Source organism: Maylandia zebra, linkage group LG4 (genome assembly GCF_041146795.1).
Source record: "Maylandia zebra isolate NMK-2024a linkage group LG4, Mzebra_GT3a, whole genome shotgun sequence".
Classification (NCBI taxonomy): domain Eukaryota; kingdom Metazoa; phylum Chordata; class Actinopteri; order Cichliformes; family Cichlidae; genus Maylandia; species Maylandia zebra.
This window is the reverse complement of record NC_135170.1, coordinates 29,132,316-29,145,614: the sequence shown is the minus strand read 5'-3', so window position 1 is coordinate 29,145,614 and position 13,299 is coordinate 29,132,316. Positions and strand designations below refer to the sequence as shown.

The 13,299-nt window shown below is 39.3% G+C and overlaps 1 protein-coding gene across 3 annotated transcripts; it reads right to left on the bottom strand.

Annotated features, from left to right (window-relative positions):
* Window positions 1-2,151: 2,151 nt before the first annotated feature.
* On the bottom strand, window positions 2,152-13,299 carry kat2a (K(lysine) acetyltransferase 2A). Of its 3 annotated transcripts, none has more exons than XM_024802258.2 (19): window positions 13,233-13,299; window positions 12,627-12,914; window positions 12,217-12,340; window positions 11,967-12,112; window positions 11,748-11,837; window positions 10,315-10,496; window positions 10,016-10,207; window positions 9,741-9,847; window positions 9,357-9,461; window positions 8,912-9,048; window positions 7,893-8,101; window positions 7,663-7,789; window positions 7,386-7,496; window positions 7,159-7,302; window positions 6,946-7,060; window positions 6,793-6,829; window positions 6,249-6,312; window positions 5,117-5,201; window positions 2,152-4,026 (listed from the first exon to the last, which is right to left on the bottom strand). In XM_024802258.2, the coding sequence occupies exons 2-19, from the start codon at window positions 12,852-12,854 to the stop codon at window positions 3,833-3,835; spliced, it is 2,397 nt and encodes a 798-aa protein (XP_024658026.1). In that variant the 5' UTR covers window positions 12,855-12,914; window positions 13,233-13,299; the 3' UTR covers window positions 2,152-3,832. The 3 variants fall into 3 exon arrangements, with proteins under 3 accessions (XP_024658026.1, XP_024658027.1, XP_024658025.1); XM_024802259.2 differs by lacking the exon at window positions 13,233-13,299 and adding an exon at window positions 13,090-13,193; XM_024802257.2 differs by lacking the exon at window positions 13,233-13,299 and having other exon boundaries at window positions 12,627-13,016.

Here is a 13,299-nt window from a genome sequence, read left to right as displayed (position 1 = left end):
GCATTGTCCTGCATGAAAATCATGTTTTTCTTGAAGGATGCAGACTTCTTCCTGTACCACTGCTTGAAGGAGGTGTCTTCCAGAAACTGGCAGTAGGACTGGGAGTTGAGCTTGACTCCATCCTCAACCCGAAAAGGCCCCACAAGCTCATCTTTGATGATACCAGCCCAAACCAGTACTCCACCTCCACCTTGCTGGCGTCTGAGTCGGACTGGAGCTCTCTGCCCTTTACCACTCCAGCCACGGGCCCATCCATCTGGCCCATCAAGACTCACTCTCATTTCATCAGTCCATAAAACCTTAGAAAAATCAGTCTCGAGATATTTCTTGGCCCAGTCTTGACGTTTCAGCTTGTGTGTCTTGTTCAGTGGTGGTCGTCTTTCAGCCTTTCTTACCTTGGCCATGTCTCTGAGTATTGCACACCTTGTGCTTTTGGGCACTCCAGTGATGTTGCAGCTCTGAAATATGGCCAAACTGGTGGCAAGTGGCATCTTGGCAGCTGCACGCTTGACTTTTCTCAGTTCATGGGCAGTTATTTTGCAACTTGGTTTTTCCACACGCTTCTTGCGACCCTGTTGACTATTTTGAATGAAATGCTTGATTGGTCGATGATCACGCTTCAGAAGCTTTGCAATTTTGAGACTGCTGCATCCCTCTGCAAGATATCTCACTATTTTTGACTTTTCTGAGCCTGTCAAGTCCTTCTTTTGACCCATTTTGCCAAAGGAAAGGACGTTGCCTAATAATTATGCACACCTGATATAGGGTGTTGATGTCATTAGACCACACCCCTTCTCATTACAGAGATGCACATCACCTAATATGCTTAATTGGTAGTAGGCTTTCGAGCCTATACAGCTTGGAGTAAGAGAACATGCATGAAGAGGATGATGTGGACAAAATACTCATTTGCCTAATAATTCTGCACTCCCTGTATGCAGGCAAGTTTGTGAAAGTTGCAAAAGGATAAACTAAAGTTAATGTACAAAAAATCCCAGCTGATTCGAAGTAGGAATTTTTACTACTTTTTTACAGCACTGTGTAAACAATATGCAAGTTCTAATAAATCCTTTGGTAATTTCCATTACCTATCCACTATGTGAGTCACAGCACAAAATATCAACAGTAAGGACGCATTGTGTGATACAGAGAAACGAAATCAAAAGCTCTGTGCAGAATGGGCCAACTGAGGGAGGCTCTGGAGGAACAACAAATCACAACTCAAATGCAGTGACAAAGCCTAAATGTCATTGACAATAAAGCAGTTGTTTTACAAGCCTTACATAATACAGCAGCAAGACATTTTGCAGTTAACTGTGCAGGGATTTTATGTTCTTTATAACTAATAGAAATCAATGAAAAATACCATGAAAAGAAGTAAAGTATACCATTACATCTACATTGAAGTAATATATTGTTTTTGGTGTGTCCATAAATAATTCAAATTTCATAATTCATTGTTTTTCACATTAGATTTTACCAAAACGCCTTTAAGAATTTGCATTCTTTGACAAGAAACAAACCACAACTGAAAAACACCACCTCCTTACCCTGAGGAGCTGGACTTTTGCCTGAGATGACTAATTTCTTTATTTTATCTAACTGGTTTAGGTAGCACTGTTAATGATCCACTAGCCTTTACAAGCCTCAAGTATTTTTGAAGAAAATAAATATTTTTCCTGATAAAACCTTCAGTTGAAAGTGTCAGGCCAACTGAAAAGTTACCCTAAATATATCTTAGTACTGTGTAAACCTTAGGGTGTTGTAGATTTTAATCAGTTTTTGCATGCACCACGCCCTTGATACACCCGTCTTGTTTTCATTGCATCAGGAAACAGAACTCTAAAGCCTATTATACACAATCATACAAGAGAGCCTAAAGACGCATTATAGATAACAGTCACTTCTTTAGTTATATGCACGCAATTTTTTACATTTGAGCGGATCATAAAGTTCACTGATGAAATCAACCATTACACACTACGTGGCCTTAACTAGTGTTATTAGGTTATAATATTCACTGTCCTCTAAAAAGCCTTTTATGATTTTACTAATATTTCTGCCTCAGATTAAAAGTGTTTGTTGGTGACCTTCTTTATTTAGCCAAGTGACCATGAAAAGAATTATTTACCAAAAAAACCAAAAACAAAACAACCCCAACAACTTTATTGTCGTGAACAGTTTTACAGTTACAGTAAACGGTATTTAAACCATAACTCAACAGTAGCCATCCTCAAACAGCTGGAAGGTTCACTCAGACACCTTTTAAGAAAGTCTGAAATGCAACATTGGTAGTCTGAGGATGAACTACATAACTGACAACCCTGAATAACGAAACACTGACATCACTCCAACAATTCAAAGCTTGTCATGATTCAAGTACAAAACAAAACAGACATTCACACACACGCAAACATACGATGTTGATGAAAAGTTTAAAAGGAAAAAAAAACAAACAAAAAAAAAAAAAACACTTAAACCCTGCAACTGTGCCTGAAGGTTTTGTTTTGTTTTTTTAATGCACATTGTAAACTGTAGCCATGCATTAACACCTTCCACAGCTTGCGAACAGTGTGATAAAATAAACCAAGTCATGTTCTCTTTCCAAGTCATAATCTATACAGGACTGCTGATTAACGTCTGCCTCCCCTGTTTTTTGTGTTTGCAACAAAAACTAACCAGTAAACATGGAACCACCACAAAAGTGAGGCTACACACAAAGCACTCCCTATGTGGAGGTGACAGTCCTACAGGACAAATCAGTTCAAACACGTACAGTAAACACCTGCAAAAGAAGCTATACTAACTGTGACCTCATCAAAATCGTTTGGAATGCTGCATAAACATTATGTTTTATATTTTATGTATAAATAAGTATTATATTAGCATGAAAACTTTTCTATTAAGGTAACTTTTGACTTACTTATTTTCTTCATCACACAAGTGCTGGAAGTATTTTATGCCCAGTCCATCACGGAGTGCCTCAATTTGTCTTAACAGTAGAGCTGCAACCAGCAGTTATTTTCATCTGCAGTGCTGTTCTCATAATTAGTCATTTATCCAAATGACAATTTTCTTTTATCATGACCAACAGTCAAACATTTAGGAAAAAAAAAATCAAAATCAATAGATGGTAAATATTAAAAGAGAAAGCAAAAAAAAAAAAAAAAAAAAAGTCCTCACTTGCAAACATTCAGAATTTGCACTTCACGTGAGAGTAACAATTTTACTCTTTTTTTTTCTTCTTTTTTTTAAACAAATGACTAATTCAATTGTTTCAGTACTACTTAGCAAAGTACTTCCCATTTTTCAAGTGCTCTAAGCACTTTGCCCCTTAGAGCTTTTATATTCATTCCTATGAAAATGGCTGGGATGCTCAAGTGTCTCAGTAATGGAAGGCAACGTGGCTTTAGGTCCCAAGGTCCAGTTTTTGTTGTTTTTTTAATGAACTCTTTACTACTTAAACACTGGCTCCTGTAAAATGCAACAAAGCTGAATCTGTCACTCTACAAAGAATGGTGGAAAGTCGCATTATTACTTGGACCTGTAACTTTGGTACACTCATTGAAACACGTATTAGCAGATAATTCACCCACTGCGAGTACTGAAAGAAGACGTCATCAGGTAAGTTTAACTGGATCACATTTTGAAACTTGTAGTATTCAACTGGCTGTGATGCAAGTCCAACAATTTTTCAGCAATTCTTTTTTTTCCCCTTGAAAATAACCTTTTCTTAACCAAGATATGACAATAGCTAAAAATCTTCTCTATCTCGGCGTTTGGCCGCTGTGAAAGTAACTCCTTGTCAGTCGAAATAGTTCTGAGGCAGGCTTCATTTCTCAATCAGACCTCCGTCTTTTAATTTGAAGTAGAAAAATTTTTCTAAGGTGTTGGCACACTTGCAGTACTCGCTGTCTGGGGGGTTGTACTCGCGACAGTTGGTGATGATTCGCTGTAGGTCGGCAATAAAAAGTTTCTTGGTCACATAGTATCTGTTCTTGAGTCTTTCTGTCATAGTCTTTAGGTCTGTGAGGGCAAAACAAGGACAAAGAAAATCTGCATAAATTAAAAAGTAATGGCTTAAATACCACAAACAATAACCCCAATTCCAAAAACACTGGGAAGTAAAATGTAAACAAAAATGAAATGCAATGATGTGAAAATCTCAAACCCATATATTATCTATATTATCACAGAAACCATTTTGATGGCAGTAACACATCTCAAAAACAAGGTGGAACATAGGCACAAGCAACTGGAAAAGTAAACTGGATTCAAAGGGAACAGCTGGGAGGAACCCCAAAAAGTTGATTGTGTTTGTCTGGTCATAGCATTTTCTTCAGTCTGAGGAAGTCACTTGGATGAGAGACAAAATATTTCTCCCACTGAAAACGCTACATCTAGATGAACAGAATCAACTTTTGTGATTTACTTACCTGGATGATTGAGCATGCGTCAAGACAGTTGGGAAGAACATTTTACAACAAAATAGGTTAATCCACAACATATCAGTAACATGATTGGGCATTAAAAAAAAAAAAAACAGCAGCAGCTTCTATCAAGGTAGCTTTTTTGGGGAAGGCCACCCATTTTTCAGCAAGACAATGTTAAGTTGCCTATTGCATCTATTACAATAAGAAGACTTGGTAGTAGAAGAATCCAGGAGTTAAACTGGCCTGCCTGCAGTCCAGACCAATTAAAAAAAAAAAAAAAAAAAAAAAAAATTGGCATATCATGAAACCAGTAATACAACAAAGACGACCCTGGACGGTTGAGCCGCTAGAATCCTATATCAGACAAGAACGGGCTCAACACTGCTCCCCCTGAAAGTCCATTAGCTATTGTCTTCAGCTCCCAGGTGTTTACAGACTTTTGATAAAAGAGAGGATGCTACACAGTGGGAAACATATAGTCCCTGTACCACCTTTTTTAAAAGATATGTTGCTGCCATCAGGTTGAAAACCTTTTTTTTCTTAAAGTGACAGATTTGCTAGGTTTTAATTTCTTATGTTTTTACTTTGAACTGTGTATTGTATTGTAAAATGCAGGTTTTAAGAGATTTGCAAACTATTGCTGGGGGGTGGGGGGTCATATTATCTAAGCGAGGCTTACTCACCAATAGGAAAACGGATGATTTCGTAGTAATCCGGAGCTTCAGATTTCTTCACTGGTTCCATAAAGGGCCAAGCATCAGGATGAGTCTGCAGAGGTGACAAAGTTTTAGTTAGTCTCAGGTCTTGTTAGTCTGGGTGTATCCTTGTGTGTGCTCCACTCAGGTGTTAGCTGGGGCTTGTACCTGAAAGCAAGTTCAACATGCCAAGAATCTCTTTTCCTTAAGTGTCCAATGACAAACATGCAAATCTGCTGGCAGCAGAGCAGCTTATGTTACAAATATTGAAAAAATACTGACTGAAGTCCACACAAGTGATGCATCCAAAGCAATGGTGTGTGACTGAGTGGAGAGTCAAGGAGGTCAATTATATGAAAAGGCAGTGACCTGTTCTGAACTGAGGAGGGGGCCTTTGAGTACATATTTCACCATCTAAAGCGGTTTTCATGTTTTCAGCATCCATGACTCCGCTTGGGCAGACTGTGACCTAAATTTCGTCATCGGACATTAAGCCTGAGGACATACGTGAATGTCCATGTGCCTGTTTGTTGTTTTGTGACTGGGCAGACTTGTCTGTGTAGAATTACATTACAGTGCACAAACTACACATATGCCCAGGCAGCTGAAGTATAACAGAAATGAGTATTCGGCCGTCGGGTCTCCAGCTGTCCATCTCTGCAATAGAGTATAATCCAGGCTTTACAATACTGTGACAGCGGCCATTCCCAAACTCTTCGTGAATATGGTAGCCATGGAAATAGATCAATAGTCATGACAATATTAATACTCGAGATCGTGAAACTGAACTCACGGTCCATTGTTAGTCAATGCAAATTGACTGTTATGCAGTCATAACAGTCAATTTGTTATGACTGTGTAGGTTGATTTGTCTGTGTAGGTTCTCACTCATCCAGGTCATGGTAGCCATGAGAGCTTGAAAATAAACAAATACAACTGGACTTTTGTTTTGTTTTAAAGGCATTTCACTTCTCACGGATGACGCTTTTTATGGGAACTTCTTAGCACCATGATGTACCCTGGTAAAAGAGTTAACCCTCATAACAGCAAAAATCTATGGTTAACCCTGAAGTTAAGCCCCAAATACTGCTTCCGAATACAGGCCTCTGGTGATCCTCACCTTTATCTGGGCGAGAAGGTTCTTCAGCATGTTGTATAGCACATCAGGATCCTTCACCTCTTTCCTATGAAAGATATAAATGATAAGTAAACCTTTGACTACACTTAGCCCTCTCAAGGCAGGCGTTGCCGATTTGCAACAGTTAAAAACTAACAACCTGATTACCCCACATACATATTTTATGAGGGGTTTTTTTTACTCAGAAGTACCACTGCAGGACTTGGTTGTGCATTAGCAACAAAAAGTGTAATTTGAACCTGAGAAGGTTAAAGGACCTGTAGACTTAAAAACACAACAAAAAGCTAAAGTTAGGTGAATACATTTCTGAACACCAACAATAGTGGCATCTTAGCATTAATACCAAAATCATAACAACTTCGATAAATTGTATATTTCAGTAGGTATTTCTTATTATACATTTTTTTTGTTTGTTTTCTTCACTACTCAGTCATTTCTAAATCTTAATCTGTTCAATGAAAGTGTCCCTGCAGGGGAGGTCACAGTCCAAAGCAACATCATTTAAAAATATATCCAAAGAGTTTACCCTTTGTCCTTGTTACTGGGTTTCCAGCCTGTCTCTCCTGAATAGAAAGACAAAAAAATAAAAAAAATATGTATAAAAGTACTTGTAAGTAAAACATTAATAAGCATTTTATTATATATATTTTCAGACACAAACACAAAAACAAACACTCACTTATGCCTGGAATGCTCTCCACTGGGATCTGTCGTACTCCCTCTTTGAAGCAGGTGAGACCCGGGTAAACCTTTCTGATCTGGCTTTGTTTCCTCTCAATCAGTTTCTTAATAATCTATTGACATTTTCAAATTTATCTCATAAGAAACACACTGACATGTTCACAAAAATGAAGAAAAACAAGGTTTGCTTTAATGAGAACTTCTGACGTACCTCCTTCTGTCTTTTAATGATATGAGAAAGCTCGGTATAAGGGATTCTAGGGTTCAGTTCGCACTCCATGAGGGTCGCTCCCTCGTAGTCTTTGATGTATCCAAGGTATCGACTCTTCGGCACTTTGATGTCTTTGGAAAAGCCCTGCGGAGGGAAAAAGAAAAAAAATTAATAGAAAGACAAAAATGAGAGAGGGAAAGTTAATGCACAAGTCACGCCTGCAGTACCTGCTTCTTGAAGTAGCCAATGGCATACTCATCAGCATAGGTGAGGAAATAGAGGATATTGTGTTTGATGTGGTACTCCTTAAGGTGGTTCATCAGGTGGGTACCATAGCCCTTAAAGAGACCCGAGAAAAAGCACCGTATTTATAAAAGAAATTCCAACAATATTCAGCAATACTGCTCATAATCGTATTCATGTTTATTTTGCTATAGGTACGTGTAGGTAAGCTGGTTTTTCCGAACTGAAAACTGAGTATAAATTTAACCCCTTATTATATACCTTAACTTGCTCATTGGATGTGACGGCACAAAAGACGATCTCTGTGAAGCCCTGAGTGGGAAACATCCTAAAACAGATGCCTCCAATGACGCGGCCATCTTTGATAAGGGCTAGGGTCTTGTGTTTCCTATTAAAAAAAAAAAAAAAAAAACAAATAATAAAAAAGACGGAGATGTCAAACATGTGTGGGCCTCAAGTGGCACAACATGTGGAAAGAACGTTAGACTTACGGGTCAAACACCAGTCGTGTTATGTACTCTTTGGGCATACGAGGTAACTGATGTGAAAAGACATTCTGTAGGCCAACCAGCCACATCAGGATCTTCTTGTTTGATTTCTGGGAAAGTGAGTTTCCAATGACATGAAACTCTATGATACCACGTCTCTCCTCCAGCCTTGCAGTCTCATCACGGGCAGCATTTGGTGTCAGCAGATTAGTCTAGCAATATTAAACATAACAAAAAAAACAAAAAACAACATCAGTATTAAATGTCTTTAAAATTGTACCAAAACAACACCAACTTCTTTACATAACCCTGGTGTTAAGTCAAAGCTTTTTAAATACCACCACTTAGGCTGTTATGACACATCATAGTAAATGTGACTGAACTCATTCATAATTGTTCCATGCTAAAAATGTTACCTTGCCTGGTGAGTTAAAATTTTGATCACAGAAAATTGACCAGGGTGTCTCCTTAGACATAACTAGGGATGGGTATCGTTTAGGTTTTATCCGATACCAGTACCAAACCGGTACTTTTGAAACGGTGCCGGAATAATAATATTTATAATAAATAAAAAACGGCTTTTAAAAAAAAAAAAAAAAAAAAAAAAAAAAAAAACGCTGTACGTCGCCAGGTGTTTCATCAGATTCGAGGTGTTACCTCCTTTGCACAGTATTACAGTATCAGCTTAAAGCAATTGTTGCAGGCTGCTGAGTTTGTAGATTTTGCTGTGAAGTACAGCCAGACTTTTGACCACTTCGCCTTGGGCATTTTTAATCTGTAGCTTTGCTCTAAAAGAACATACGTACCTGGGCCCGCCTACTACGCTTGCAAAGGTAAAATGATTGGCTAGAATTCAAAGTGTGTGACATCTCAGGGAAAAAAAGCACCGAAATGTGCGCTGCTTTTCGGTCTGGTTACTACCGTTTATGTCAGAACCGGTGATACCGGTACCCATCCCTAGACATGACACAGGTGTTATGAACTTAACCAAACATTAAAAGAATGGAGTTTAACCAACTGACCTCTGGTCCGAGCATAGCAGCAGGGTCAGTGATTGTCATCATGACTTCATTGACCAGCTCCATTGGTATATCTCCCATCACACGAATCCGCTTGGCATCCTCCAGGGTCAAGGTCTCGGGAAGTTTGCGCTTTTCTCCTGAAATGAGCGCAACATTTCTCAGATCAAAGCAATAAAAAGCATAAACATTCGCCGACAGTGATCTATGACACAGGAAGGTCTGATTGGAAAAAAAAAAAAAAAATCTCTACATCTTAAAATAATATATATTGATTAGCCACGATAGTAAAACCCAGTGACATGCTGGTTCACCTTCAAAATATCATCCAATTGTGCACCCACAGGAAGTGCTGAAAACATGTCTGATCCACAGAGGCCACTGACAGCATCTAAGCACTAGACATTCTAGACTCCTGTGCAGGTGGTTTTAATGTTGGTTTACACACCTGTCTTTGGTTCTGCTCCACCAGTATCCATGCTGCTGACAGAAGAGCTGCTGTTCAGACACTTGGACAGAGCAGGAGAGCCAGACACTGAAGCCGGACTGATCACTGCAATGACAGACAAAAAGACTTGACATATTTACAAACTATACAACAGGAACTAAGCCTTCAGTCACACAGGTCTAGAGCCTTCCGGGCAACCATAGGTTGCGCAAGAAAAATGCACAGTCATTGAAACGTTGTGTGCCACACCAAAAACCTTCTTGTGATTTCTTGGGTTGCTAGCATACTGCCACATTCACTCTTCATTTGCCTTTAAACATATGCCTTACACATAGACCAAACACATTGCAAAAGCTCAACTGTACAACTTTATGACTGCCTCACCTGTCTGATGTCCGAGCTGTGTGCCATCGGAGGCCGGCATGGTGAAATCAGCCTCCCATATGGGTGAATTCTCACCATAGATTTCCTCCTCCAGCATGGACAAGAACCTGAAGACACACATGTACAAATGTAATAACCATAAAGTGATCCCCACAAGATGAATGTGAACAGTGTCCAGTGCACCATCAAGTACACTGATAATCTTTCTGCAGCTTTTCAGGTTGCCTTTTAACTTGAATACAAGGATACACCGTTTCAATAAAGCTTGTCCTTACTTGGGGAAATGTGTAAGGATAAGTGTACGTTTCTCTGGTAGCAGTTTATCCTTCTCCACCCTAAACTTCTCCAGGAGTTGGCGTCGGGTGACAGTGAAAATGGACTTGAGCAAGTTGCGCCCAAACACCTGAGTGGTTTCATAGCGCGGTAAGCTGTCATTACTTTGCGGAACATGGCAATAGCACAACCACCTGCGATCATAAGAAGAAACGCCTTATTGCACAGACTGACATACAATAGTCACTTTAGAAACAAGTAAATGTACACATCGGCTTTCCCTACTATCAAATGAACGCACCTAGTGTAGTCCACTTTGTAAGCTGTCCCATCATCCTTCTGGGTACGTTGACGATACTGCGTAGGGGTCTCAAGCTTCCAGTAATTTAGGCACAAAAGGAACATCTTTGACAGTTCAAACATTGTCTGTCTTTCCTTTGGTGCAAGGTGGCTGAACTTATACTGGACAAAATTCAAAACCCCCTGTGAAATTAAAAGAAAGACAAAAATATTTAAAGATTTAAAGTAGGGCTGCTCAATTAATCGAATTTTAATCACGATTACGATCTGGGCTTTCAACGATCATTAAAAATGACTGAGCCGATTATTAGCCCCTCCCTCATTTATCCGCGACACCTTAAAGGCCGGTCCGTGAAAATATTGTCGGGCATAAACCGGTCCGTGGCGCAAAAAAGGTTGGAGACCGCTGATTAAGAGGACCCGAGGGAAGCTCGGAAAGCTAAGCAGAAGTTATTTGGAGAGTGACTGCCGTTGGTTGAAAAGAGAGTTTAAAAAAAACAAACTTCAGTGGTGTTGCACACTATTTTATATTATTTTTTTAAAGTCATTGTTAACCCTTTAAAGCCGGTCAGAGCAGCACGCTCCGTTTTGCGTAACTATTTTTAAATCCCTGTAGAACCTGAACCGTGTAAGCTAGCGCAATAATTTGTTTTGCATATGAAACCGGAGGAGTTGTACTTACATCTCATACCATCAGCTTGTCCTCGGTCACGGTTTCGTTCCACATATAGCTTTGCAAAAATTGCATAAAAAGCGCTTGCAGGAACAAAAACATAATATTCCAGAAACACGCTTTGCCGTTCCTATCAGCTGTTTGTAACACTTCCCACAGTGAAATGATGCACATGCTGTTTTCTTTGCAAATTTGCATCATAGGATTGTTTTTTGTTTTTCCTGCAGTATATAAAAATTGCTGTATCTCCAAAATAAAACTATGAAGACACTCAAAATAAATTTCCTGTGGTGGGAAACTATTTTTTGCAACTTTATTGTATTTAAAGTTTTGAGGGATAAACCTCTTAAACTTCTCCAAGTAGAAATATATGTAAACAAAACAAAAGCGATTTTCAATTTTTTTTGTAGTTTATTGCACTTTTTTTGCAATTTATGTAATTACTATGCACTTAATGCATACATATTATTAAAATATGGGCTATAACAGTTGTATTGATGTATAGCAACTTGAAATGCTCCCACAAATGGCACTACAGCATGTAAAAAAAAATAATATAAGCTCTGGTGGACTTGGTTCTATAGTAGGTCTTAAAGGGTTAAATAAATATCGTCAAATAATCGTGATCTCAATTTCAGTGAAAATAATCGTGATTATCATTTTTGCCATAATCGAGCAGCCCTAATTTAAAGTCTGTGCTCACCAGTAAGTACACTGCTTAAGACCAAAACATTCACCGAAGCTATTTTCTTAAAATTTACCTGCTCAATGTTGGGCTTCTCAAAAGGTGGACTTCCGAGGGATCCTTCTACGACTGGCTGGCTCATCTGAAGGATGCATTTCCTCAGCAGCTGAAGGAAAGAGTGAAGAAGTAACGAGACAAGTTTATATCGGGCTAAAAAAATGTCATGTACATCAACTTCTAAGTTCAACTGAACCAGTATCACAATCACACTAATGTTTGAATGCCTTTTCCATACCTTAAAAAGGTAGAAATAGACCTGCTTGGTGTCAGTGTCTTCTTCTTTGTGTACAGACATAAAAAGGTTCTCCACATCAACCACCATCCCCAACAGCCTGTTAATCTCATCTTCAGACACGTTCTCCAGATGTGACACATGATTAGCTGTAATTAAGGTGTAAAAAAAATGTAAATGCATGACTGGAATACACGTTTGTTCGTTATTACAGCATGTCCAAGGTGAGCAGTACGTGGATGCTAGTTTGTACCCAGAGCATGTCCACAGCTGCGGCAGGGCTCGCTTAGGCTGGCTGCTTGCTGTTGCAGATCAATACGTGTGGCCGACGGTGGGTTTGGGTTTTTCCATCCATTGCACTTGCATGTGTCATTAGCCTGAAAATACGCAAATAATCCATACACATCGATTTACACAATAACACAACTGTAGCTTTTGTACGTAAATGAATGACTGTTCAGTTAGCCTAACAATAAATGCATTTTTGAGGCTTTAATGTGAATAATACAGCAAATACAAGACTGCCTTGACAGTTAAAAACTGATACTGCAACACGTATGTTAGGTTACGTGCTACATGTTTGTTCCTGAATATACAAAGTAATGCTAATACTGTCTGAAGAGTGCTTTGTTATGGTGAACTTTGGCTAGCTATGCTAGCTACCTTGCATGCGGAGAATACGCCAAGTTTTTCAAGCTTCTTCGCCCGTGGGAAAGCTCGGACTTGTGCTTTTTTCTGGCTTGCACGTTGTTGCTGGCTGAGCCCTGGTCTGACCGGGTCACTGTTCCCTGATCCTGAGCCTGCAGTAGTAGTAGTACTGGAGCCCGCTGACCCAGCAGACTGGGCTTGAAGAAGCCGGGGTTGTAAGGCCTGCGCCGCCGGGTCCGACATATCCACGCTGCTATAGTTTCTTCCTCAGCTCCCGTTTAGCTCATATGCTGCATTCAAGTTCTGTCGGCAAAGTAGGATTTGTTAGAATTGCAGCAAAGTTATTTTGTACTGTCTACGATTAAAACCGATATAGCCTTCTTCAGATTTATTGACAACTGATTTATATTGCCCCTCCCCTTAACGGACCCCGACCAGTTAAATCCGCCCACAGCATAGATCAAACGAATCAACTCACTGTGATGGTTTAGGTTTTTCCTTTAATATGCTACACTTCTGCATGTGTAACACGTGCAAAAATAGCTAACTAAGTGCCTGTAAGGTTAGGAATCTTGTCATTTGTATGTCCTTATATTTTAAATGCGTTAACATAAATGTTACCACAGATCTCCGCTTGCATGTCTTCCTTGCTCACCTTCCTGCCGTGTGTTGTTAAACCCTCTTTAGC

Coding starts and splice junctions, on each gene's coding strand:
- kat2a (XM_024802258.2), bottom strand. CDS start 12,854: ATGTCGGACCCGGCGGCGCAGGCCTTACAACCCCGGCTTCTTCAAGCC. Junction 9,848..10,015: donor ATCCTTACACATTTCCCCAA/GTAAGGACAAGC, acceptor GTGTGTCTTCAG/GTTCTTGTCCATGCTGGAGG. Junction 7,790..7,892: donor ACACGACTGGTGTTTGACCC/GTAAGTCTAACG, acceptor TTTTTTTAATAG/GAAACACAAGACCCTAGCCC.